We start from the raw sequence: 27,360 nt of genomic DNA on the forward strand, positions 1-27,360 counted from the left end.
TCACGGCTTCACCTCGTTCAAATACCACTTCAAAAGGAATCGCTCAAAAAAGTACGCACATGAAGAAACCGAGAGCTCAATAACCAAAAGTCTCAGCCAATCATCTTTATTTTGAATCTTGGCTTCCTCTCCATCTTGAGATTTACCTTCAATCGCATTCGAATCAAGTCTCCTACCATCAAACAAGCATTGTTGTTGACCCCATATCCTTCTTGTTCCTTTCTACCATTCTCCGCTACATGGACATGTCGGCTTTGGTGAAATGGAGCTTCGGTTGAAAGGATTGATTTGGTCAAGTGGGGTTTTGGTTGTGGAGCTTGGACGGGAGGGATTTGGCTTCCAAGTCCTTCTTGTTGGACTTGATCGAATTGAGGGGGAAGTGAATTAATTAGGTCTCGGGTTTGAGGAGATTTGGTGGCTTGGCTTATGTCTATGTCATTTGGTGGTGGTCTTGGAGGATTGATCATTGGATGTAAAGTTTGGGAGTAGAAACACAAGAGTTCCTTCGACTCTCCACTTGATCCACCCTATCAAGTATAGTAGACATATCCGAGCCCAATTTTCAAGACCCGCATTCGGCTTAGCTATTTCTCGGTCAATAGCATCAAGATGGGCCAAAATGGTGTACATTATGGCCAAGGAGATACCTACAAAACCGAAAACACGTTAGTTGTACAAAATATCCTCACTCTCTTTTTATTTTGTGTCTCTCAGATCCCTCACTCTCGATCTCACAAGTGTTGTAAGCTTGGTTGTATTCCGCGCTTAAGAGGTAGACCAATATTACAATGACTCCATAAAACTAAGACACAAAAAGAAACGTACACACGAAGAATGGATTTCAAAACTAACTTACAATCTAGTACTAGCTTGTAAGTGAGTAATGGAATCAACAAACGAGACTAAAGAAACATCAAATTAGAAACCAATAATCCATGTTTGATCTCAAATTAATGTGTGAACATTATACTTGGTGACATGTCACCCTTCAATTGGCCGAGGTTTCAACAAATTTTAATCATATTTTGGGTCCTTCACAATTTGGAATTGATAAAATTAAAATTGGAGGGAAAGTTCAAGTCTTAGAATCTTCTTCAAATTCAACCTTCAAAAGGTGTGAATTGACTCGTACTATTCCCCACAAAACAAGGTCCTTGAATTAGGGAAAAGTTGTTGAAAAGTTGTCGTCAACTCAAAAAGTGACGTGAGCTAGTCCTTTCACCAACAAGTCTTCCAACTTTGTCTTTAACCATTTTAGATCTATTAGGTACTTTAAGTTGGTCAAGATATGAGAGTGGGTGAATAACAAAAACAACACAACAACAATTTTTCAAGAACAATAACAATATCAACAACATTCCAGTCCAAGTCTACAACAATATCACCATACAGCCAAGGACAACCACATCAAGATTCGGCCATCTTCAAATTCACAACAATAATGTCATTATTTTAAGATCAAACTTGAGATCTAGACACTTGTAGTGTTGGTGAGAAAGAAAACAACACTTGAAACACTCTAAATAAACAAAATAACTACCAAATATAGACACACAAACAAGTTTTTGGTCTAAGACAACAAGATCCAGATTCGGCCAAGAACACAAGAACACTTTTTTTTTTATTTTTCAACTTTCAAGCCCAAGATTGATCTTGTTAGGACAAAATAAAAGATGACTCTGATACCGAATGATACACTACAAACTTGTATGTATCAAAAACAGCTACCAAAAATAATACACAACATAATACAAAACCGAGACAAGTTGAAAACAAGTCCAAAAACTGAGAATGCAACACAATGGTGAGATAATAATGTGTATTCCACACCAAAATAGAAAAAACACTAAATTAACATGATGAACAACAAGAATACAATAACAATATTATAGAACAACAAACATACTGCTATAAGAACACAAGAACAACACTACACGATTACAATGAAACAAAGCGATAGATAGATAGACCAATGGTTGGTATAATATTAAGAAACCAAGAGCTTATTCCACTCTTGGAAACTTAACACCACAAACAACAAAGACCTATATCTTATGTGACACAAGATCGGATTCCAGCTCTCAAGCATTGACGTTTCCAAGCAATACTCAATCATTAGTGATTCCACACTAGCTCTTGACCTAGTTTCGATTGTGGTGCCTCCAAAAGAGAGGACTTGTGTTCTTATGACTTACAACATTATCTAAAAACTAACTAGAGAAGTCCTAACATGTTCCTTATATAGCTATTACAAAATGGAAGACTAAAGTATCCATAATACCCCTCAAGGGTAAGGCACCTATTAAGTGTAATAAGTGAACTATTTTGGGTGTGTTTTGGCCATATTTTACATTAAAACTTCACACAGCAAGTCTCAGATCCAAACACACTCTCATAAGTTCCATATCCATGATAATTCTCGTATCACCTAGGTAGAAAGGAGGTTCACCAATTTCAGAAGATGACAATCCTAATGATGCGCCTGATCGTAGACTTGAGATCCAGAACCTTCTAATGCCTCGAGTCTGTACTCTGGATGCTACACGGTGCTTACGACCCCGAAGGACCACAAGCTAACCCTTGACTGATATCTACTGTGAGCACTGAAACGTGATACTGTAATAAATGTGAAAAATAGGCTAAAATTCCATAAGGTTCAAAATCTATAAATGTTGATAAAATATATTGTATATGATAACAATCTATAAAAATGAACACTGCCTAAAAACTTGTATAAAAAGCCTCTAATTTGAAACTATCTGAAAGTGGAGTTGATGGTATAATCCCCCAACTAACTCCATCTACTGAAATCCAAAGTCTACTGAAATAATAAAATAAAATAATATCCTTGAATGATAAGGACTCACTGCTAATCTACTGCTACTAGCTGAATCTGAATCTATCTATGTGCGGTCGGGAACCTGGCGTTCAGACCTATGATATGAGACATCATAGCACAAAGAAAAAGTATTCGTCAGTACTTGGAATGTACTGGTATGCTAGATGAGGTAAGGCTGAATGCAAGGGTTCATATGCATGAACAATAACTGACTGTATGATATAAAGTAACTAAACATGAGAGTACATGTATAACTGGTACTGTTGTAAATACTGAGTATGCACTAATGTGCATATAAATAAATACTGTGACTAAGCTTGTCTAAAGCTAAGTCCTGAAATCTAAAACTAAGTAAATGATATCTGAAGTTACTGATAACTGAGTTACTATACTAATTGATTGTTTCTGACAATCCTGATTCTGTAGAACTGAACTGAGTTCTATTCTGAAGATTGAGACTGAGAATGTGGGAGGTAATTATCTAATCGACATACCCCAAATTTAAAACACCTCATCAACCCTCAACTGGTAGGTTTGATGTCTCAACCTACAGTAGCTACGTAGTTTTGGAATGTAAGAATTGCTTCTACGGATCTTACCCTCTACTGGCAGGTGATCCCCCATCCTTGGGTTCACTCGGTGCTAAATCCTACTCCCAACTGAGTATACTGAACTGGACTATACTGATACTGAGCTTATTGAGTTTTCCTGAGTTTGGTAACTGACTAAGTTCTACTGAGTTCTATAACTGACTGAGAGTACTACTGATCGTGACATGACTGAGATTCTGTAACTGACACTAGATCTATACACACAGCTAAATTATTGGGTATTAAATACTCCCAGGACTTGATAGCATGAAAAATAAAGCATAATATACTCTTGAAAATCATAACAATATATACTTGTCGATAATTCACTCATAGAGGCATTTAATCAAACACTTTTAATGCATCTACTTATACATGAATAGGAAATATATTCTATCATGTTATAATGGCACTATCTCATTAACATAGGCATTTTATCAAACACATGGGGAGAATGGTTAGGTTATATAATAATCAAAACAGATAGTTATCATGGCTACATCAAACAACTTGTAAGTTGAAGGTTTTATCATGAAGATCCTGTAATTCAACACATACAATGATTAATTTCATAAAAGCATGTAATTTAATCAGGAACTAAACCCCAATAATAACATGAACATTAATTAAATTAAATTTAAGCATGAAAGTTCATAATTCAACAATCTTGTATTTTGAAAATAGATTCGTGGACTCTATGTGTAAAAATAATCCATAGATGAACGCCTGACATACCTTAGATTGTTAATTCTTGAAGGTTATTGGAGAGACTCTTGATTTCTGCTCTTGTTTCTTAAAGCTGGGTTTTAGCCTTTTTTGAGAAATAATGACTTAATCTTTGAATAAAGTGAATAAATGATGAGATAGTAGGTTATTTAGGGGTAACTTTCATGTTTAGACTGATTAGGGCCGTGGAAAAATATCGATTTATCCTTGAGAATGACTTAAAAATTCGTACTAAAAAAACTCAATTTTGTACCCTGGCGCTATGCGCTACTATCATGCCAAGCCACTGAAAAATGATAACTGGGAATGTGGTTGGTGGCGCAACGCGGTGGAATCGCATTGCAATACTAGATGGGACCTGGAAGCTCGGTGCGATGTGGTACAATCGCGTTGGCTCACTAGAAATTGACAAATGTAAAAATAAGCTTTGCCGTGATGCGCCAGTATCGCGGTACCTCACTAAAAACTGACAATTACCATTTTGGCTTACTCCACGATGTGCTACTGTCCTGAATGACGGTGTTTAACGGCTAAAACTTAAAATAGCCATAACTTCTTACCCGATTATCGAATTTAGGTGAATTTTATATTGTTGAAAAGCTAATTCAATTTCCTATGCAATGGCAGGATCTAAATTTAAAAATACTAAGAGTTTCAAAAATTTTATATTGGATAACTTATGAACTGAGAGTTAAGTTATTCTTGATAAATATGGGGCATTACAAACCTAAATCATGAAATGATGTTGTGCCAAAGACGGTCAATATATGCTTGAGAAATATGGGGTATTACAAACCTACATCATGAAATGATTTTGCGCCAAAGATGGTCAATATGTGGAATGTATTGTTATGTAAAACTATTTCAGGAGGGTAGTAAATCAACATATTAGAAATGCCAATAAAATTCAAATGTAAATGATGACAACTAGAAATAAACAAGAATATAAACTAAATTTATAATTGACCAAGTAAGGTAGATTTAATTCCTTTGATTATTTGTGGTAGAAAGTAGTGAACCATCATAAACCACCATGTGAGTGCATGGACTCTGATCTCGGCCATATTAGCTAAGCCATCCTATACCTTTCCAGGCATAGGACATGAAATAACATGATTTGCTAGCAATTATCTATGGTTAGCCTATAACACCCCATATTTTCAAGCTAGAAAGCGAATCATCATTCCTACGTGCATAAGCTCTAATTCCAAGGTTTATATTTAAATTCAATTGTCATGATCCTTCTCCTAGTGTATGAGGTGATTATGAGGTGAAAAGTATTCATAAAAACCACTTGGATCAAACTTGAGCTAAGAGTCATTCATTCTTCCAAAGTTTGATAGTCGATTCTACAAGGGTCTACTTTAAACATATATAACTTTTGATACACAGAATTTTTCAACTCAAGACCCACCAAATTTTAGATAATTGAATTATCTTTCCAATGATACCAATTTCACCTAAATCCAATAACCAAGAAAAAAGTTATGGCATTTTCCATGTGAGGCAGTAAGCCGATGCGATCTTGATGTGTCGCATCGAATGCTCCCTGACATGAAACTTGACACAAATCTAAAGTGGTTTTATGTGTTATTTCAATTCCTAATGGGTCTCGGGGTACTTAAGTCATATTTCCTCACCCAAATTTTGTCCCTAATTATCCTTAAACAAAATTAAGCGTATTAGTAACATTTGAACTCTCTCAAGATCCCTAATTCATCTTTCAAGAACACAAGAGGATAAAACAACTAGGGTTTGGGCAATCGAGCCTAAAGGTCAAATCTTTTCAAAATTTCTTCATGATTCTTCACAATTAAGGTATGTGGGACTATTCTAAAAACCTTGGACATAAGTTTAAGTGTTTTATCAAGATTAAAAAGCCCCAACTATGATTTACAATGAAGTATTCCATATTGTCTTGAATCACTTTTCATGGAAATTGAGTTACAACTATATATATATATATGTGATTTCGTGTAATTTGTAAGATTTATTGAGAGAATGTGTATGAATTCTCCTCTCTTGTTGCGAAGTAAAGTTTACATACTCATTATGAATGGTTTGGAATGCATGTTTTGGGATTTGAAAGTGATCTTCTAAATATCGTGGTTTTTGACATGGTTTATACTGAAGAGAGGAATTTTCTTGCTACAACTACAGTTTAAAAAGAAAAGAATTGCATGTGTTTGACTAAATTGACATGACCACCACATGTTTTGAAACTTGCAAATAGATGAAAAATGTCTAAGCTTTCTTGAAACTTCAAAGGAATAATTCTATTGTGATGTTGTAAATCTTAGGTGGTCATGTGAATGTTTTGAATATGAGGGGCTATGAATTTGGCATAACATGGACTTGCAAGTCAGGGTATGACGATACCCGGTGATAGTATGCACTTAACAGAAAAAATGATGAATGTTTTGAATGCATGAATAATGGCTTTAAAGAACTCAAATTTGGCCTAAAGAGAGGTAGATGGTTACCCGAAGAAAGCCTTTGATTGTAAGGGCTCATCGCCGAAAATTGAGTTTACCGACTCGGGTGATATGATTGGATAATGCCAATGTATACTTGTCCTTGAGACTCTGGTATACTAGAATAGAAATTAGGACCCTAATTCAAGAGGTACACTTGGATTGGGGGCTTGGCCACCGAGTTAAGGGCGGATTCCATATAGGCCGTCGGATTATAGAAATGTAGGGTGTACCATCTATCTCAGAATTAAGATAAAGTGTGAGTCATGATTTCAAGGGAAGCATTTAAATATTTTAAATAATGCCCATGTGTTTTACGTAACTGGGTGTAATGTTTCGATAAATGCTCTAATTTATTTTGTATAAAAATATGTTATTTTGAGTTGTTTCACATACCAGTATAATTGTATTGACCCTCTATATTTCAGAATCTGAGGCATAGTCCTGAGGTCCTGCTAAGCAGTAGACTTGTTTGTCCGAAGTTGCAGCTGGTGACCCTCCCTTATTTTGGAAGACCTGATTTATGGCCATTGTTAGTTTATTTTTATTCATGGTTTGACTGGGGACCTTGTCCCAGTTTTGTTTTAGAGATATGATTGTTCTTGGATTGTTAGAGATTTCATAGACGGGCGTCATGTGTTTTAATTGTTAAGAATTTCCTTTTTGAACTGTTTAATTGATTTATGAGATTGACCATGATTCCGTATTATATTTTCTTCCACATTTCTTTTAATTATATGAGTGTTGTGCATGATCTACAAAGGGAAAGGGGCATCTGGGCCTTCACGGTTTGGGATGCCCATCATGGCTAGGGTCTCAACTCAGGTCGTGACATAGCCCCTTTTTGGGACACATGAAAAAAGAGTCGTCCGTCTTGCAGAATAATCTCTATCTTATGTTAGCAAACATAGTTTCGAGAATTTGTCGTTTCAACCTATGCCTTCATGGTCAGCTAACTAACTCTCTTATGCTCATGATGTTATCTTATTTATCGAGTTAGTACTTGATCAAAATGTTAGTCTTGTCACGTTTATGTTAATAGTTTAGCCTTTTAGGATCATGCTCTTGGTTTAGCCTTTTTAAGATCATAATTATGTATAGCAACTTTAGGCTAGAGTTAACCGTAATAGGTTATTCTATAATTCAGATAGATTAAGCAAACCACAAGTAAAATAAAATAAGAACAACACACAGATTTACGTGAAAACCCTTGGGAGAAAAACCATGGGCAGAGAAGGTTTCACTATAATGGAGAAAGAGTACAATGTGGAGAAGGCTGAATTTCCATAATAATGAAAATAACCCACTAAATCACACTTATATAGTACATGCGTACAAATAGGTCCTAGGTCCAAAAGCATAAAGTGATACAAGTACGACCACGAAGATGGATGCATGTGAGTGTGTAATAAACTCAGGGCTTTGAGTTTGCAAGTGAAGGACTTAAAAACACCAAAATAACCCTAATATCACACTTGAAGTGTAACAAGGAGCCTTGGAACACAACAAGGCAGCCCCTAAATACACTTGAAGGGCACCTAGATCCTAAAGGGCATTTTGGACATTTTGCATTTTATTTGTAACCTAGTATAAATAGAACATTTAAGGGATTTTAGACTTAGATTATTCATGATGTTGTAAGTCTTTAAACACAAATAAACACAAGTCCTCTCCCTTTGGAGGAACAAAACCAAAACTAGGCATAGAGAGTGTGGATTCACTCTTGTTGATCTTATGGCTAGGAAACGTGATGCTTGGGTGGTGGATTCTGACCTTGTATCTTCGTAAGAGATAGGTGAACTTTGTCTTTAGTGTTAAGGGTCCAAGAATGGAATATGGCTCTTGGGTTCTTAAGATTATACCTTCATTAAGTCTATCTAACTATCCCTTTGTCTTGTTGTATTTGTGTAGTTTGTGTTCTTGTTAATGCAAACCGTGAATTGTTGTTAATTTTTATCTTTTTCTTCATCTTGTAGTTGTTAAGCTAGTTTGTTGCTCGCTTCCAAATAATGTGTTAAAAACCTCATATCCTTGTTACTCTCATTATTCTTGTCTTGTATTGTTGAATTCGAGTGTGGTCACCAAATAGGTCCATGAATTTTTCAAACTAGTGGACTATTTTAGTGTTTGTTTCGTGTTTCCATTATTTTCTCATATCATTTGGTATTATATCATGGCGTGATATTGTTCCCAAAAGATCAATCTTGATCTTGTTAGTTGAAAAATAAAAACAAATTGATGAAAAACTGAAAAATCAAAAAGAAGCAAATCTGTCTGTGTTGTGTTCTTGGCTGAAATAGTGTTGTTGTTGTTTATTGGCCAAGATTTTTACTTGTTTTGTTATTTATAGTGTTAGTTTTATTCATCTCGAACACTCTTGAATCTAAATCTAAATTTGAGCTTGAAATGTTGGTGTTGTTGTTGTAAACATAAGACTTGGCCGAATTATTGTTGAAACATTATTGTGGTGGACTGTTTTGGCCTTGTTGTCTTCATATAGTTGTTGTTCTAAGATTGGACGCGTGATATTTTTGTTCATTGGTGGCCTAAGAACCATTTTTTTTCAGTTGTAGTTGTCTTGGCCAAGTGTTGAATATATTGTATTGTGAAAATTGGAAGTTGGCTGTGTGAAAATTGTTGGTGTTTTTGGAGATTGTTGTTGGTTGTTCTTGGTGATTGTTGATTTTATTCTTGAAGCTCTTCACAACCTTCATAGCTTGTTAAAATAAATTGAACCTTAGATCTATAAAGGTGAAGGGGAAAAGGTGAATCTTTGTTAGTCTTGAAAGACTTACCATCACTCATCAACTAGTCAATCAAGTCTCAACCACTTTCCAACACTTTCCCATGATTTAAGAACCCATATTTTAATAAGAAGTACAAGAAAAACTCAAAGTCTTGAAAATTAAAAATTAAAAAAGGCTCCAAGACTTATTTTTTCTACTAAAACGAAATTCCACCAATCCAAATTAATTGTTGACCAAGACTTGAAATTGGACAACAAAAAATGGTTAGAAACCGCAACTAATTACGTCCTGCCACATCATCATTGTTACTGTTAACGCAATAATTTTGGCTCAAATTTTGATTTCTTAGTTTCAGTTTGTTGTCTCTTAGTTTTTTTTTAATTGATTCAAGTAATAATTAACAAGCTAGTAAACTTCTACTAGGTTTTCACTTAGTTCTTGAATTCGTTGTTTGTGCCTACATTTCTTTTGTACTTTTCTCTTTTGTGAATTCGTTGTATCTTGTTGGTTCAAGCCCGTAAATAAACTTTCTTTGAGTCAACTCAAATGAAAATCTATTCTGGACCAAGGTGGACTCCTCCCCCAACCACTCATGAAGTACAAACTGGCTTTCAACACTTATGAAGCCAAGTGTGAGGTAAAACCGAGCGTGAGAGTGTGGTGAGGCTTTTTGAACTAACTAGTTTGTTTTCTTTCGTTTGTTGTGTTTTTTCTTTAGGTACCATGTCTTCCAATGATCTCAATGCCACATTTGATAGCATCAACAACAATCTTGAGGACATTAAATGGCATGTTGAAAGGCTACGCCAATTGGTATCCACACTTATCCCAACAAATCCAAAACCTAAGGTCCAAACACCTTGCGATGAAAGCTTCCTGAAGGAAGTTTCTGCACAATCTTTTGAAGGACTTTCATACAGAGGTAAAGAAGAACATACTCATGAACTTCAAGGTAAAATAGCTAACTCCTACACATTGGTGCATGTGAATGATAATCGTGTGGCTAATAAGTTGTAATACCCCAAATTTTTCTAGGTAATTTTTTCCCAAGGATGCCTTGTATTAGCTTCTAAAGTGAATTTGATTATTCCATGAGGATTTTTGAAGATTTTAACTTTTTTTCATGTGGTAAATTCAATAAGTTTTCCATCGATATATGATTCGCTTAAATCCGATAACCGGGTAAGAAATTATGACGATTTCAAGTTTCCGTTGTAAAACAGTGTCATATTAGTCAATGGAGCGTAGCACCACAAGAATAAATGACATTTGGCAATTTCTAGTAGGTCTCCGCGATTATGGCGCATCGCGCCAATGCTCAAATTTAGAATTGTCCTTTTTCCAGTGTGTTAGCGCAAGTTCCCCCGCGTTAAGCCAATGTTCCAGGTTATGAAGGAAAGGCCAATGCGATGGCTCCGCGTTACACCATCCCTTAATTTCCCAATTTTCAATTTCCAGTGACATGGAGCGATAACACCGCATCGCGCCAGGGGTCCATTTGGGGAAAATTTTACTGAAATTAATTGACGCATCCAGGGTTAAAAGGGTCAATTTTCCACACCTATTTAAACCCAATAACATGTGATTTAGCCATTCTTCACCCAAAATATACTAGTTTCTCTCAATTTTCTCTCAAGAACAAGCTAGGATTTCTATTGAGGATTAAAATTCAAGAAGGTTTCACTGTCAATCTTCACGAAATCACGAACTAAGGTATGCATAGTGTTCATTCATGGACTTCTTTCGTCCATAAAGCCCAAAAATTCCATTTCTAAATTCAAGTTATGGATTTTCTTATAAATTTCTTGATTGGGCTGCTCTTGTTCATGTTGATAATGAGTAATTGAATTGTATTCCATGAATGAGTATTAAATTCCATATGGGTTGATTTGTATAGGTATAGATTCATTAGATCCTATGACTAAACCCTTGAATGATTAAATTGAAATTGAATCATGACAGTCAATTGTTGTATGATGTTGTTTACAGATTCTATGCCTACCATGTGTTTGATTGAATGCCTAGATGAAGGAAAAGTGTCTAACTAGCATAATATAATGAAATCCCCATGTATGTACTTGTTCGTGTCTATCACAGGTTTGATGAAATGCTTCTATGAATGTAGTATGTATTATAATACTAGTCAAGTATTCAAGTAAGTTATGCTAAGTCAGTTTCCTTCCATCAAGTCCTAGGGGTACTTATACCCGAAACATTAGCTGGGTGCCTAAAGCCATGTCATTCTTTCATGATACTCTTAGTCAAGCTATGAATTCTTAGACTTCAGATAGTCTTATGACTCAAGAAATCTCCATGATCTCATGAACTCAGTTTGTTATCAGATATCAGTAGTATTCCATCAGGTAACAGAATTCAGTATTTCAGCTCATGTTCAGTTCAATAAATCATGTTCAGTGTCCATTAAGATGGGAGTATAAATTAGCACCAAGTGAACCCGAGGATGAGGACACACACTATCAGATGAGGGTGTGATCCTTAGCAGTCATCCTTGCATTCCAGAACTATGTACCCAACATAGGTGAGGGTGTGATCCTTAGCAGTCATCCTTGCATTCCAGAACTATGTACCCAACATAGGTTAAGACATCAAAATTGTCGATGAGGGTTGATGATGATACAGAACAAACAAGGGAATACAAAATCACACCCCAAAACAGTCCACAAATCAAAAAAAATCGTGGACCAAATGGGGTCCTCTCTCGGATTCGACAAACACAACAAGAATACAAGATATGAAGGTTTATTTGACACCAAAAACAGCAACGACAACAAGAGATAATCAACAATATGATAGGAAGAAAAAACACTATGATAACAAGAACCAACGGTTACAAAATTACAAAAACAACAAGAACCAATGGTTCATTAGACAACACAAACTAAAACATGAAATGTAAATATAGGAAGTGAGACATACACTACAATTAGATCAAAGAATTCATACACATATTCCATCTAAGGACCCCTATAACTTACAATAGTAACATCACACTCTTACGAAGACACAAGAGGGATTCCACCGCTCAAGCACCAACATTTCCAAGCAATACACATTTACAAGTGTTTCCATACTTGGCATGCCCTACTTTTCGGCCTAGAGAGCCTTCTCTGAAGTGTTCTTACATCAATATTCAGCAACCCCCTGAAATAAGCCCTAACATGTTCTATTTATAGACTTATTACAATAATAGGAAAAATGACAAAAGTAACCCTCAGTGTTAAATTAACAAAATGGCTCCCATGGAGTATAATAGAGGGACGACTTTTAAGCCCTTTTCACACTCCAACTCGTACACTCCGTAGGTTGCATTCAACACACTAAAAAATGTCCATCTTCATGATTTTACCCATATCATCCTCTCCATCTTGACAGAAATTTTACCTCAAATTCATGACACAAACCAAATGAAAATGGTTCCAAAACAGCCCACAAAATAAGAAGAAACCGAGAACATAAAAACTTCATTTTGCACCTCGACTTTCTCTCCATTTTGAGATTTGCCTTGAATCTTATTCTGCTCATTTGAGTTTCATTCCCCACCATGATAGCACTACAAATTTTGTTATTCATTGTCGCTAAGAAGCTACCTACAAAATACAAACAAATTAGTTGTATAAGAAAGGTCCTCACACTCTCTCTTTATTTCTTTGCCTCTCGGATTCCTCACACTTTAATCTCACAAGTGTTGTGTTCTTGGTATTCTTCACCACCTTCATAACTTGTGGAAGAAATGATGCAAGAATTACAAGGACAACACAAAACACACTTCAAAATCAGTCCACGAGATCAAAGATCCGAGGACCCTTTTGAAGACCACACTCGGATTCAACAAACAACAACAAGAACACAATGTATTGATGTGTTTATCACCTAAAAATAGCTAAAAACAAACTATTTTAAAAACAACAAGATGAAGAAAAACAACAAGGGAACAAGAACAACAAGTCATGGATTTGAATAACAAGAACAAAAACAAACGATTACAACATAAAAAAAATGGATAGATAGTTAGACTTTGGTTGGTATAATATTAAGAATCCAAGAATATGGTAATATTGGACCCTTAACACTACACACAACGGTTAACCTAACTCCTACGTTGACACAAGAGGAACTTTACCTCCTCTAAACACCAACGTCTTAAGCCAACATTGCAACACAAGTGATATCCACACTTGTTGCCCTCATTTTAGTGTGGTGGCTATTCCAAGCCCTGCAAATAAAGGTGTTTCATGTTTCAAGTATTACATCAATGAAAAACTAATGAGTAAAAGACCTAAAATATTCTATTTATTTTCTATTACAAGACAAGGCAAAATAACAAGAATGCCCTTAAAGGGTGGGGTGGCCATGGAGTGCATTTGGACCCTATGAAGTGACCATAATACCCTTAATGAAGATGACCAAATCATGACCCATTAAGTGTTATCCAAAAACGTGAGTCCTCAAGTCTTCTATCCTCCAAGCAATCTTCCACACACGGCCTTGCTTGTGCTCAAAATAGGTCTTCCTTGTATATTTTTGTGCCATCGGGGTGACCAAGTCTTGAGCCTTTAAATGATGACCTCCAACATGTCTTCAAAAATTAAGGTGGCCATTTGACTTGTATCATCCTTCCCTTCTTGAAAAGGATTCGACCTCGAATCCAAACCTTGTAAGAACAAAGAGAAGACAACCAAGCACTACATCCTCATGACATAAGGGTTAGAGTTAGTACAATAAACGATATTAACATGCTAAGGAAGTACACACTTGAGATATAACCACACATTCTTTGTTGTAATCACGAGGGACTTAGAAAAAAATTACAAAGGAGTTGGTGAAAGGAATCACCATCAAGGGGTGGTGTCCTAATTAAAAGTAAAGTCCACCTAACATATATAACAATATCACTCACTTTCTCCTAGGGTGTCGTCCTCAAAATTAAGAAATCCCTCTTTATCACTATTGAAAATATCATGAACTAAAAGAGTGTTGAGAAAGGTGTTCCATAAGTCGACTTCAAATAAAGGGTTCCCATGCATGCACTTACTACTAGTTTCAAAATTTCCACTAGGAATATGCCCAACAGAAGAAACACATAAAGACGAAGTAGATGGTATTTCTAAGCACATATCACCTTCTCTTTTACAAGAGTTGTCCTCACATACATACAAACCATCATGGGAAGCCAAAGGACCACAATAAAAATCATCTTCACAAAGACAATCACAACTCGGGTTTTCTAAATATTCAAGCAAATCAAGATCATCTATGCCCGGTTGATCATTTTGCTCACCCTCACTAGTTGTTGGCAATTCACATATCAACGCAGACTCACCTTATTTTTCACAAGGGTCAACTAGTGTGTGAATACTCTCATCAGTTGGTAATGAAACCTTAGTCAAGTTGTAAGTGCTAGCACCGGATGGACACAAATCATTCTCATGAGGAGAATCCATTTCGTCATCTAAAGGATCAACTAGTTCTTGTGTACCTACAACAAGAGTTTGGTCCTCATATGACCTAACAACATCAAGAGTATCACAAAATGAAGACTCATGCACTCCTACACTAGGTAAAACTATAACTACGTTCATATGAATGTAGGGGATAACATTTTTACCTCGTAGCTCACATGAGCTACGGTCTTCATCTTGACGTGTGTCTGGGTAGCCCACTTGCTCCCGTGGAACTCCCATATGATCTAACCTTTCATTTATCACTTCCCATTGACGGGTAATGGCATCAAGTTTAGCCAAAAAAGCACTTTCAGCCGCGAGTTCCATCGTAATTGCACCTAAAAAAAAGAAAAGAAAAAGTCTACAAAATAAAACGCAAGTTATTTCGAAACAACCTCACCGCACTCTCACACACTTGATTAATTCACACTTGGATTCAAAAGTGTTGCAAGTCGGCTTATAGTTTGTGATGAGTCGAGGGGTTAGTCTATTCCTTGGTTAGAATGGATTCTTTGATTGAAGACTCAAGGAAATAATGTCCAAACTTGAACCAAGAAATTCTATGATTCAAAAACAAGAAAAGCACAAAATAACGCTAACACAAACAAACGGGCACAAAAACTAACTAACAAGCTAGTAGGAGATTACTAGGTTGTCAATTAGTGTTCAAACCAACAAAAAAAACTAAGAAACAATAAAATCAAAATAAGAAATCTAAAAGTTGAACTCAAAATGTTGTGTGAACAGTAATTTAGTGATGTGGCAGTCCACTATTGGCCTTGGTTTTGTTAAAATTTTACTCTCCAATTTCAAGTCTTGACCAATCTACAATTTGGAAATGGTGGATTTGATTAATGGAGGGAAATTGGAGCTTCATTTTCAAGTTCAAATAAGGCTTGACCTTCTTGGTACTTTCTCCTTGAAACAAGGTCCTTAAATAAAGGAAAGTAGGTAAAAAGTGGTTGTCAAGTCTTTTGAGTGATGTGATCAAGTCTTTCACCAACAAGTACTAAAACTTGTTCTTTCACCTTTTGTGGATCTAATGTTCACTTTTTGTTTTAACAAAAGATGAAAAGGGTGAAAAACAACAAGAACACAATAACAACACCAAGAACAACAACAATATTATCCAAGAACAACAATAAATTCCTACGCCCAACGCCCAACTCCACAACAACAAGTCCTTCAACACGGTCAAGGCTTAGAATGACAACAACATCAAATCAACCACACTTTGTTCACATTAACAACATCAACAAGTTCAAGTTTAAGCTTAGATTTGGACACTTTTCAGCGTTTGTGAGAAAGAAACGAACACTAGAAACACTCTAAACAACAAAATACTACAAGATCTAGTCACAAAGAAACATGTCTTGGAAAATACAACAACAAGAACAACAACTTTCTCGGCCAAGAACAACAAGAACGGGGAGATTACTCCTTTTTTGGAATTTTTTTCAGTTTTTCAACTCTTTTCTTTTTTGATTTTTTTTTCAACTCTCAAGCCCAAGATTGATCTTGTTAGAACAAAATCAAAGATGGCTTTGATACCAAATGATACGAAACAAACAAGGAAACACGAAATCGAACCCCAAAACAGTCCACAAATCATAATAAATTGCGGACCAAATGGGGACCTCTCAAGGATTCAATAAACAGAACAAGAATTCAAGATATGTAGGTTTCTTTGACACCAAAAACAGCAACAACAACAACAACAGATAATCAAAAATATGATAGGAATAAGCAACACTGTGATAACAAGAATCAACGGTTACAAAATAACAAGAACAACAAGAACCAATGGTTCACTAGACAACACTAACAAAAACATGAAATGTAAATATAGGAAGTGAGACATACACTACAATTAGATCCAAGAACCCATAGACATATTCCATCTAAGGACCCCTAGAACTTACAATAGTAACACCATACTCTTACGAAGACACGAGAGGGATTCCATCGATCAAGCACCAACATTTCCAAGCAATACACATTCAAAAGTGTTTCCACACTTGACATGCCCTAGTTTTCGACCTAGAGAGCCTTCTCTGAAGTGTTCTTACATCAATATTCAGCAACCCCCTAAAATAAGCCCTAGCATGTTCTATTTATGGACTTATTAAAATAATAGGAAAAATAAAAAAGTACCCCTTAGTTTTAAATGAACAAAATAGCTCCCATGGAGTGCAATAGAGGAACGACCTTTGATCCCTTTTCACACTCAAACTCGTACACTCCATAGTTTGCATTCAACAGACTAAAAAATGTCCATCTTCATGATTGTATCCATATCAGATCAGGTGGATAAGCACTATCAGATAAGGCCCCACCATTCTCATATTGGGGACACTATCAGATGAGGGTGACCCACAGCTTGTCCTTACCAATGGCGTGGTATTGACACCCTCCCAATTGGGGTTACAAATTGGATCCCAACTCAGCCATAATGGCGTATCAAGGGCATGTCAGTTAAATACTACTTCCCATAATTTCATGTAATAGAATCAAGACTATCTGATACAGTCAATCAGTCCTAGTAATAGAACTCAGATAGTTCTTTAGACTTCAGGATTGTCAGATATAGTCAACTCAGATATAGTACAGAACTCAGATAGTTCCATTAGATTCAGGACTGTTAGATACAGTCACCCATATTATCAGTTATATTTAGATATAGTCACTCATGTTATCAGTCATATCAGTTATTTGTATTTTATTCTATCAGTATTCAGATTCAATAATCATGTTATCACGATGTCAGTTACAGTTATGTTTTCATGCATGCACTCTCACGTTCATGTTAGACACCCAGTTAGTATTACTCATGCATGCAAACTCTTGCATTCAGCCTACCTCACATGTATACTCAGTATATTTCATTATACTGATGAATTTGCGCTATGGTATTTTCTTTTTATGCTACACCATAGGTTCAGAGACACGAGTTCCAGATCAGCAGTAGGTTTCAGTCCCAGCAGTCAAAGTTAGAAGTTAGTCCTCATCCTTCGAGGACATGATTATTTCCTTACTATCACATTGATTTGCTTATTATTTGGATTTAGTTGGATGTCCCATCAACTCCTCATTCAGATTATTCAGATATTAGAGGCTTTCAGACTAGATGCAGACTAGATTCAGACTATTATATTTTAGACTTCAGTATTTCTAGTTTTATTTTAGGTATTTTATTATGCTACACAGAGGTTATGCTATTAAGATATGTTCAGTATTGAACCTTATGGCCTCTCAGTGCATGTTTCCATATTTTTATGTCATATTATGCAGTGTACAGGTACAGATATCAGTCATGGGTTATCCTGTGGTCCTTCAGGATCATGAGCATTATATAGCATTCTAGTTCAGAAAATTGGGGTGTTACACACTTGGTATCAGAGCCTAAAGTTCAATAGTGTCCTAGGAAGTCTAAAAGCCACATCTAGTAGAGTATTGTACATGGGTGTATTGTGCTCCACATTTATGTGCAAGAGTCTATGAGATGTTTAAGAATAGGTTCCTTACTTTTAGTATTCATGTCGTGTCTGTGAGCATAATCACAAGTCTGTTTCTCAGTTTAATCTATTTCTCTCTTTCTTCTACAGAATATTCCTCCTAATAGAAGAAATGAAAATCAGTCAGCCCCTCAGGTCGAAGAACCTTTGGGCGATCATGTTTCTTATGTGGAGTTTCGAGCCACATTCACAACCCTTGCTCAATTAGTCGCCACTTGGAATAAACATCCAGCATTTATTCTGGCCAACCCAGTGGCCAGCTCAGCCGCAGCTAAGATTCAAGACTTCACCCGAATGAATGCTCCAACCTTCCTCGGGTCTAAGGTAGATGAAGACCCTCAAGAATTCATTGATCAAGTTCAAAAGGTGACAGACTTCATGGGGGTGGATACTGTTGAAAGTGCTGAGCAAGCTACATACCAGTTGTAGGATGTGGCTCATGCTTGGTTCAAATAGTGAAAGTCCGAAAGGTCAAATGATGCAGGTCCTATAGAATGGGAAGAGTTTGACACTACATTCTTAGACAGATTCTTTCCCCAAGAGCTTAGAGAATCCAAAGTGCTAGAATTCATCAACCTCGAGCAGGGTAACATAACGGTAAAGGAGTATTCTTTAAGTTTGCTCAATTATCCAGATATACACCTCATGTGGTTACAGACAATAAAGCCAAGATGAGTAAGTTCGCTTCAGGGGTAAATGATAGCATTATTAATGAGTGCAGATCCTCCATGCTAAATAGTGACATGACCTTAGCCAGACTTATAAACCATGCTCAATAGATAAAGGAGCAGAAGATTAAGCAGAGAGAAAAGCATAATAAGAAGGTTAGGATAGGTAGCTTCAATTTTAGTCAGCCTAAATCAGAAAGAGAAAACCATTTCCAATTTTGTCCTAAGTCATCCATTCTAGCTTCTTCTTCAGCTAGTGCTCCAGCTTCTAAGCTCAGAGATAGAGCGCCAGGCTCTAAGAACAAGGTCAATGTCAACAATGACCGAATGAATTTCCTTTGTCAGACTTATGGTAAGAACTACAAGAGTGCTTGCAGAGCTGGCAGCGATGTCTGTTTTGGTTGTGGAAAGCCAGGCCACAGAGTTAGAGACTACCCTTAATCAGGTTATTAGAGTCATATCCACTTCTCAACTCAGTCCTATCACCCAAATCAGTAGGGTGCCACTACCAGTTCTACTAGTGGGCGACGCCCAAATCTCCTTTATTCTCTTCAAACTTGACAAGATCTGGAAAATTCTCCTGATGTAGTTACTGGTACATTACAGATCTTTTATGTGTATGTTTATATTTTGCTAGATCCAGGAGCTTCCTTGTCTTTTGTTACTCCTTATATAGCAGTTGATTTTGGAATCAATCCCGAAATTCTAGCAGAGATCATTCCAGTCTCTACCCTAGTGGGTAAAACCATCATAGCTCGGTGGGTATACAGGAACTGCCTAGTTATGATATTTTAGAAAGTCACGTTAGCAGACTTAGTCGAATTAGAGATGACTGATTTTGATATCATTCTAGGTATGGATTAGCTTCATTTCTTCTATGCCATAGTCAACTACACAAATAGAATAGTTCAATTTCAGTTTCCAAATAGACCTATCTTAGAGTGAAGGGGTAGTGTATCCACTTTGAGAGGTTAGCTTGTTTCCTACCTTCGAGAAAGAAATATGATATCTAAGGGATGTGCCTATCATCTCGTTCATGTTAGAGATTCTAGTTTTGAGACTCCTAGTCTTGAATCAGTTCTAGTCGTACATGAATATTTAGATGTCTTTCCCAAAGATCTTCCAAGAATTCCTCCAGAAAGGGAAATAGACTTTAGTATTGATCTTCTTCTAGACACTCAATCTATCTCTATTCTTCCATATAAAATGGCACCAGCAAAACTTATAAAACTGAAAGATTAGTTGAAAGATCTCTTAGATAAGGGATTCATCAGACCCAGCATTTCCCCGTGGGGCGCACCAGTTTTATTTGTGCAAAAGAAAGATGGTTCTCTTAGGATGTGCATAGATTACTGTCAACTCAATCAGGTCACGGTCAAGAATAAGTATCCTCTTCCCAGAATCGTTGAGTTGTTTGACCAACTTTAGGGTGCCAGTTATTTCTCTAAGATAGACCTCAGATTCGGCTATTACCAGCTCAGAGTTAAAGAATGTAACATCCCAAAAACAGCTTTCTGTACTCGATATGGTCACTTTGAATTCTTAGTTATGTCATTTGGTCTTACCAATTCCCCAGCCGTTTTTATGGACTTGATGAACTGTGTGTTCAAACAGTACTTGGACATATTCATCATAGTCTTCATAGATGATATTCTGATCGATTCCCACAGTGAGCGTGATTAGGCAGACCATCTTAGAACAGTACTTCAAACTCTCAGAGATTATTAGCTATTCGCCAAATTCAGTATGTGTAAATTTTTTGCTAAGGTCAGTAGCATTCCTTTGTCACATCATTTCTAGTGATGGCATTAGAGTTGATCCTCAAAAGACCAAAGTAGTAAAAAACTGGCCCAGACCTGTCTCTCCATCAAATATCAGGAGTTTCTTGGGTTTTGCGTGGCTATTATCGATGGTTTGTTTAGGGATTTTCTTATATTCCATCCCCTATGTCTAGATTGACTCAGAAGAAAGTCAAGTTTTAGTGGTCAGATCCTTGCGAGAAGAGTTTTCAGGAGTTGAAGACTCGACTCACCTCAGCTCCAGTCTTAGCTCTCCCAGATGGTTCAGATGGGTTCATAGTGTATTGTGATGCACCCAGAGTAGGCTTGGGTTGTGTCCTCATGCAGCATAGTAAGTTCATAGCCTATGCCTCTAGATAGCTTAAACCCCATGAGAAGAATTATCCTACTCATGATCTTAAGTTAGCAGTCGTAGTCTTTGCCTTGAAAATTTGGAGGCATTATCTCTATGGAATTTATGTAAATGTATTCACAGACCATAAGAGCCTTTAGTATGTCTTTTCTCAGAAAGATTTTAATCCTTATCATAGAAGGTGGTTAGAGCTCTTGAAAGATTATGACATGAGTGTCCTTTATCATCCGAGAAAGGCTAACGTAGTGGCCGACACTCTCAGTAGACTATCCATGGGTAGTGTTTCTCATGTTGAGGATAGTAAGAAAAAGTTAGCTCAGAAAGTCCATCGGCTTGCTAGACTAGGCTTTCGCTTAGTCGATTCAGATGAGGGTGATATATAGGTTCAGAGTAATTCAGAATCATCTCTAGTTTCCAAGGTGAAAGAAAAGCAAGATAGAGATCCCAGTTTTGTCAAGTTGAAAGAGTCAATTCAGGATCAGAAAGTAGAAGTCCTTTTTCAAGGGGGAGATGGTGTTTTGAATTGTTAGGGTCGTCTCTATGTTCCAGGTTTAGATGACTTAAGGCAACAAATTCTTACAGAAGTGCATGGTGCGTGCTACTCTATTCATCCAGGGGACACAAAGATGTACTGCGACTTGCGGGAATCTATTAGTAGAGTAGGATGAAGAGAGACATTACAGAGTTTGTCGCTAAGTGCTCTACATGTTATTCAGTTAAGATAGAGCATCAAAAGACTAGTGGGTCCATGTAGGAGTTCAGTATTCCTACTTGGAAGTGGAAAGTTGTGAACATAGACTTTGTGATGGGTTTGCCTCGAACTCGTCATCAATATGATTCAATCTGGGTCATTCATTATAGATAGAATGACCAAATCAGCTTATTTCCTTCTAGTTCATACCTTTTATTCAGCCGAGGATTATGCCAAACTCTATATCAGGGAGTTGGTCAAATTGTATGGTATTCTGCTATCTATTATCTCAGACAGAGGTACCTAGTTCACCTCTTATTTCTGGAAAGCATTCCAAAAGGGTCTTGGTACCCAAGTTCATCTCAGTACAGCCTTTCATCCTCAGAAAAATGGTCAAGCAGAAAGGACCATTCAGACATTGGAAGATATGCTAAGAGTGTGTGCAATCGATTTCAAGGGAAGTTGGAATGCCTACTTACCTCTAATGGATTTTACATACAACAACAGCTATCATTTTAGTATTTGAATGGCTCCATTAGAAGATTTCTATGGTAGGAGATATAGATCTCCAATTGGTTGGATCAAAGTTAGTGAAGCCTCAGTCATAGGTCCTGACTTAGTATTAGATGCCTTAGAAAAGATCCAGTTGATTAGAGAAAGACTCTGAGCTGCTCAGAGCCAACAAAAGTCTTATGCAGATGTTTGTAGAAAAGATCTCAAGTTTGAGATTGGTGATCATGTCTATATAAAGATCTCTCCCATGAAGGAAGTGAAGAGATTAGGCAAGAAGGGAAAGCTCAGTCCCCAATATGTTGGTCCCTTCAAGATTCTCAGTCGCTTTGGCAAGGTAGCCTATGAGCTTGACTTGCCTTTAGATCTAGCATCAGTTCATCCATAGGTGACCCATTAGTTATAGTCCTCATTCAAAGAATTTATGTTCAGAACACTCTTTCTTATGAAGAGATTCCAATCAAAATCTTAAACTATTAGACTCGTAGATTGAGGAACAAAGAAATCCCTCTAGTTAAGGTTCGTTAGGAAAATTAGTCCATCGAGGGAGCTACTTCAGAAGCAGAGGCAGACATGCGTACCAAGTATCCTCACCTTTTCTTCACTAACTTAGATCAAGCTCAAGGTAACAGTTCTCCTTAAGTTTACTCAGTTTCATGTTCAGTGTTCATCACAAACTTGGTATGCAGTTTCATGCTCATGTTCCCATTATAAACTTAGAATCAAGTACCATTGCATATTCAGTCATGCACGTATATATCAGTTCAGTTATTTAATTATGTATCAGATATGCATTCTCATTGTGAGAAACTTAGTTCTTCAGAACACTAAGTTATGCATTCATGAATCAGTTACACATGCATCAGATATGCATGTTCAGTATGTTATGTTCATCTTGTCAGTCATGTTAGTCATGAGATCATGTTCCAGTTATCCATGTTCAGTTCAAGTTCAATTTATTGTCTTCCCTTTCAGTCAGTGTCATTCGAGGACAAATGTTCTCAAGGGGGAGATATTGTAATACCTAAAATTTTTTAGCTAATTTTATCCCAAGGATGCCTGGTATTAGCTTCTAAAGTGAATGATGATTATTCCATGAGGAATTTTCAAGATTTTTACTTTTTTTTCATTGTGAAAATTTAATAAGTTTTCCATCGATATATGATTCGCTTAAATTCGATAACTGGGTAAGAAATTATGACTATTGCAAATTCCTGTCATAAAACAGTGTCATATTAGTTAGTGGCGTGCCACGTCACAAGAGGAAATGTCATTTGGCAATTTCCAGTAGGTGTCTGCGATTATGGCGCGTCGCGCCAGCGCTCAAATTTAGAATTGTCCTTTTTCTAGTATCTCAGTGTGATTTCTCCCACGTCGTGCCAATGTTCCAAGTCACGAAGGAAGGGGAAACACGATGGCTCCACGTCGCACCATCCTTCAATTTCCAGTGACACCGCACAATAACGTTACGTCGCGCTAGGGGCCTAATTCGGCAAAATTTTACTAAAATTAATTGACGCATCTAAGGTTAAAAGGATCAATTTCCTACCCCTATTTAAACCTAACAACACGTGATTTAACCATTCTTCGCCCAGAATATACTAGTTTCTCTCAATTTTCTCTCAAGAACAAGCTAGGGTTTCTATTAGGGATTCAAATTCAAGAAGGTTTCACCATCAATCTTCACGAAATCACAAACTAAGGTATGCCTAGTGTTCATTTATAGACTCCTTTAATCCATGAAGCCCAAGAATCCCTTTTCTAAATTCAAGTTATGGATTTTCTTATAAATTTCATGATTGGGCTGCTCTTGTTCATGTTGATAATGAGTAATTAAATTGTATTCCATGAATGAGTGTTAAATTCCATATGGGTTGATTTGTATAGGTATAGATTCATGAGATCCTATGACTAAACCCTTGAATGATTAAATTGGAATTGAGCCATGATAGTCAATTGTTGTATGATGTTGTTTACACATTCTATGCCTACCATGTGTTTGATTGAATGCCTAGATGAAGGAAAAGTGTCTAAATAGCATGATATCATGAAATCCCCATGTATGTACAAGTTCATGTTTATCACAGATGAAATACTTCTATGAATGTAGTATGTATTATAATACTAGTCAAGTATTCAATTAAGTTATGCTAAGTCAGTTTCCTTCCATCGAGTCCTGGGAGTACTTGTACCAGAAACATTAGCTGTGTTCCTAGAGCCATGTCATGCTTTCAAGATACCCTTAGTCAAGCTATGAATTCTTAGACTTCAGACAGTCTAGACAGTTTTATGACTCAGAAAATCTCCATGATCTCATGAACTCAGTTAGTTGTCAGATATCAGTAGTATTTCGTCAATCAATGAAATTCATAGTATTTTGTCAGTCAATGGAATTCAGTATTTAAGCTCATGTTCAGTTCAGTAAATCATGTTCAGTGTCCATTCAGATGGGAGTAGAAATTAGCACCGAGTGAACCCAAGGATGGGGACACACACTATCTGATAAGGGTGTGATCCTTAGTAGTCATCCTTGCATTCCAGAACTATGTAGCCAGCATAGGTTGAGACATCAACACTGTTGATGAGGGTTGATGAGGTGGATAAGCACTGTCAAATAAGGACCCTACTATTCTCGTATAGGGGACACTATCAGATGAGGGTCACCCACAGCTTTTTCTTACCAGTGGTGCGGTATTGACACCCTCCTAATTGGGGTTACAGTATGGACCCCGACTCAGCTATAATGGCGTATCAAGGGCATGTCGGTTAAATACTACTTCCCACGATTTCATGTTATAGAATCAGGACTGTCACATACAGTCAATCAGTCCCAGTAATAGAACTCGGATAGTTCCTCAGATTTCAGGACTGTCAGATGCAGTCAACTCAAATACAATACAGAACTCAGATAGTTCTATTAGATTTAGGACTATCAGATACAGTCACCTATGTTAGCTGTTATATTCAAATATAGTCACTCATGTTATCATTCATATCAGTTATCTGTATGTCATGTTATCAATATTCAGATTCAATAATCATGTTATCACGGTGTCAGTTATAGTTACATTTTTATGCATGCACTTTCTCGTTCATGTTAGGCAATCAGTTAGTATTAATCATGGATGCAAACTATTGCATTTAACCTACTTCACATGTATACTCAGTACATTCCATTGTATTGATGAATTTGCTCTATGATATTTTATTTTTATGTTAGACCATAGGTTCAGAGACATGAGTTCCAGATTAGCAGTAGATTCCAGTCCGAGTAATCAAAGTTAGAAGTAAGTCCTCATCATTCGAGGACATGATTATTTTTTTACTATCTCATTGATTTTTTATTAGTTGGAGTTAGTTGGGGACATATCCCATCAACTCCTCATTAAAATTATTCATACATTAGAGGCTTTCAGACTAGATTTAGACTATCATGTTTCGAACTTCAGTATTTCCAGTTTTATTTTGGGTATTCTATTACCCTACACAGAGGTTATGTTAATCAGATATGTTCAGTATTGAACCTTATGGCCTCTCAATGCATGTTTCCGTATTTTCTTGTCATATTATGCACTGTACAGGTACAGATATCAGTCATGGGTTAGTCTGTGGCCCTTCGGGGTCATGAGCACCGTGTAGCATTCTGGTTCAGAAAATTGAGGTGTTACATAAGCCGGTGAGTGTGAGTAGCAGCTTACCTACATATGAGTATGTTGATTCCTTGCCACTTGTGAATTATGTACATGTTGTACGAGTGGAAACACTAGTTGATCCTATAGATGACTGAATCGACTCTTTTAGTAAGATCGATTTGTGTCCACCTAGTGTTGAAGCTATTTTGTTGAATAAAAGTACATCATCGTGTGAAAATTGCGTTGACCAACTTGTGTGTAAAACTTTCCCACCACTTGAGTATATGTGTTGTGTGATTAATGAATCTCAAGTGAGTGAAGAATTTGAAAATGTTGGTCAACAAAATTGGAAACCTGATAACTATTCTTGGGATAGTCTTTTACTTGAAATCTCTTTGAAACTTGATATTAATCTCTTGGAGAGTGATGAACTTGTTTGTTCCGAATCTGCCCATGAAATAGATCATGGTCTCTTTAGGTATAATGTCTTGTTTGAACATGATATAAACACTCCTAATAGACCTAATGGTGAAAATAATGGTATAACTTGCCTTGGAAGCTATAGCCTCTATGCTAACCCACTATTAGCCTATAAGTACACTCCTTATTGCTAACTTTCTATGTTTCCAGAAATATGTTCTTGATTTTGTTAAGCCTCTTGACAACATCTTTCATGGTTATCCTTGATTTTGGAGTTTCCTTTGTGCAATCTAAAGCCAATTCTATCATGGAGGCTATGGATAATTCACTTTTGGAAGTGATTTGCTCTTCCTCAGAGAAAAGATTGGCATCCACAACATCCATTATAGTTCTCGGAAATGCTCGCCTTATCCACTCTCTCAACCCAAGGTTTTCATTGAATATCTCTTCATCTGTCAGCCTTCTTTTTGCCAAAACTTCCATGAACATGATGCCATAGCTGTAAACATCACCACTAGCGGAGACCATTCCATCTGAACCATATTCTTAATAGAACAAAAATGAAAAAGAGTTACTCATTTGAACAAAAATGAAAAAGAGTTACTCATTTGAACAAAAATGAAAAAGAGTTAGCTCGTACTACCAAAGACTTTCTTTTTATTTGTGAAGGCTTGATTTAGATAAAGATAAAATCAAAGAGAAAGGGTATAAGATAAGTAAGAAAGAAAGAGTAGTATACCTGCTGCAATGTATCCAAGAGTTCCCAATGTCTCTGTGTGTTCCATGGACTTGTTTACGGCTAAAATCATAGAGATTCCAAAATCACCAACATGAGCCACCATATCTTTGTACAAAAGAGGATTTAGGTCGCAATGAACTATCGGAGTGTTATGACTGTGATGCAGATATTCAATTGCCACAACCACATGAAACAT

General features: G+C 36.6%; 1 protein-coding gene across 1 annotated transcript; it reads right to left on the reverse strand.

Moving 5' to 3' along the window:
- Window positions 1-27,360, reverse strand: LOC107871532 (receptor kinase-like protein Xa21). The gene is made up of 4 exons (XM_016718481.2): window positions 27,165-27,360; window positions 26,755-26,970; window positions 15,003-15,176; window positions 1-146 (listed from the first exon to the last, which is right to left on the reverse strand). The coding sequence occupies exons 1-4, from the start codon at window positions 27,358-27,360 to the stop codon at window positions 1-3; spliced, it is 732 nt and encodes a 243-aa protein (XP_016573967.2).

Source organism: Capsicum annuum, chromosome 5 (genome assembly GCF_002878395.1).
Source record: "Capsicum annuum cultivar UCD-10X-F1 chromosome 5, UCD10Xv1.1, whole genome shotgun sequence".
NCBI lineage: Eukaryota > Viridiplantae > Streptophyta > Magnoliopsida > Solanales > Solanaceae > Capsicum > Capsicum annuum.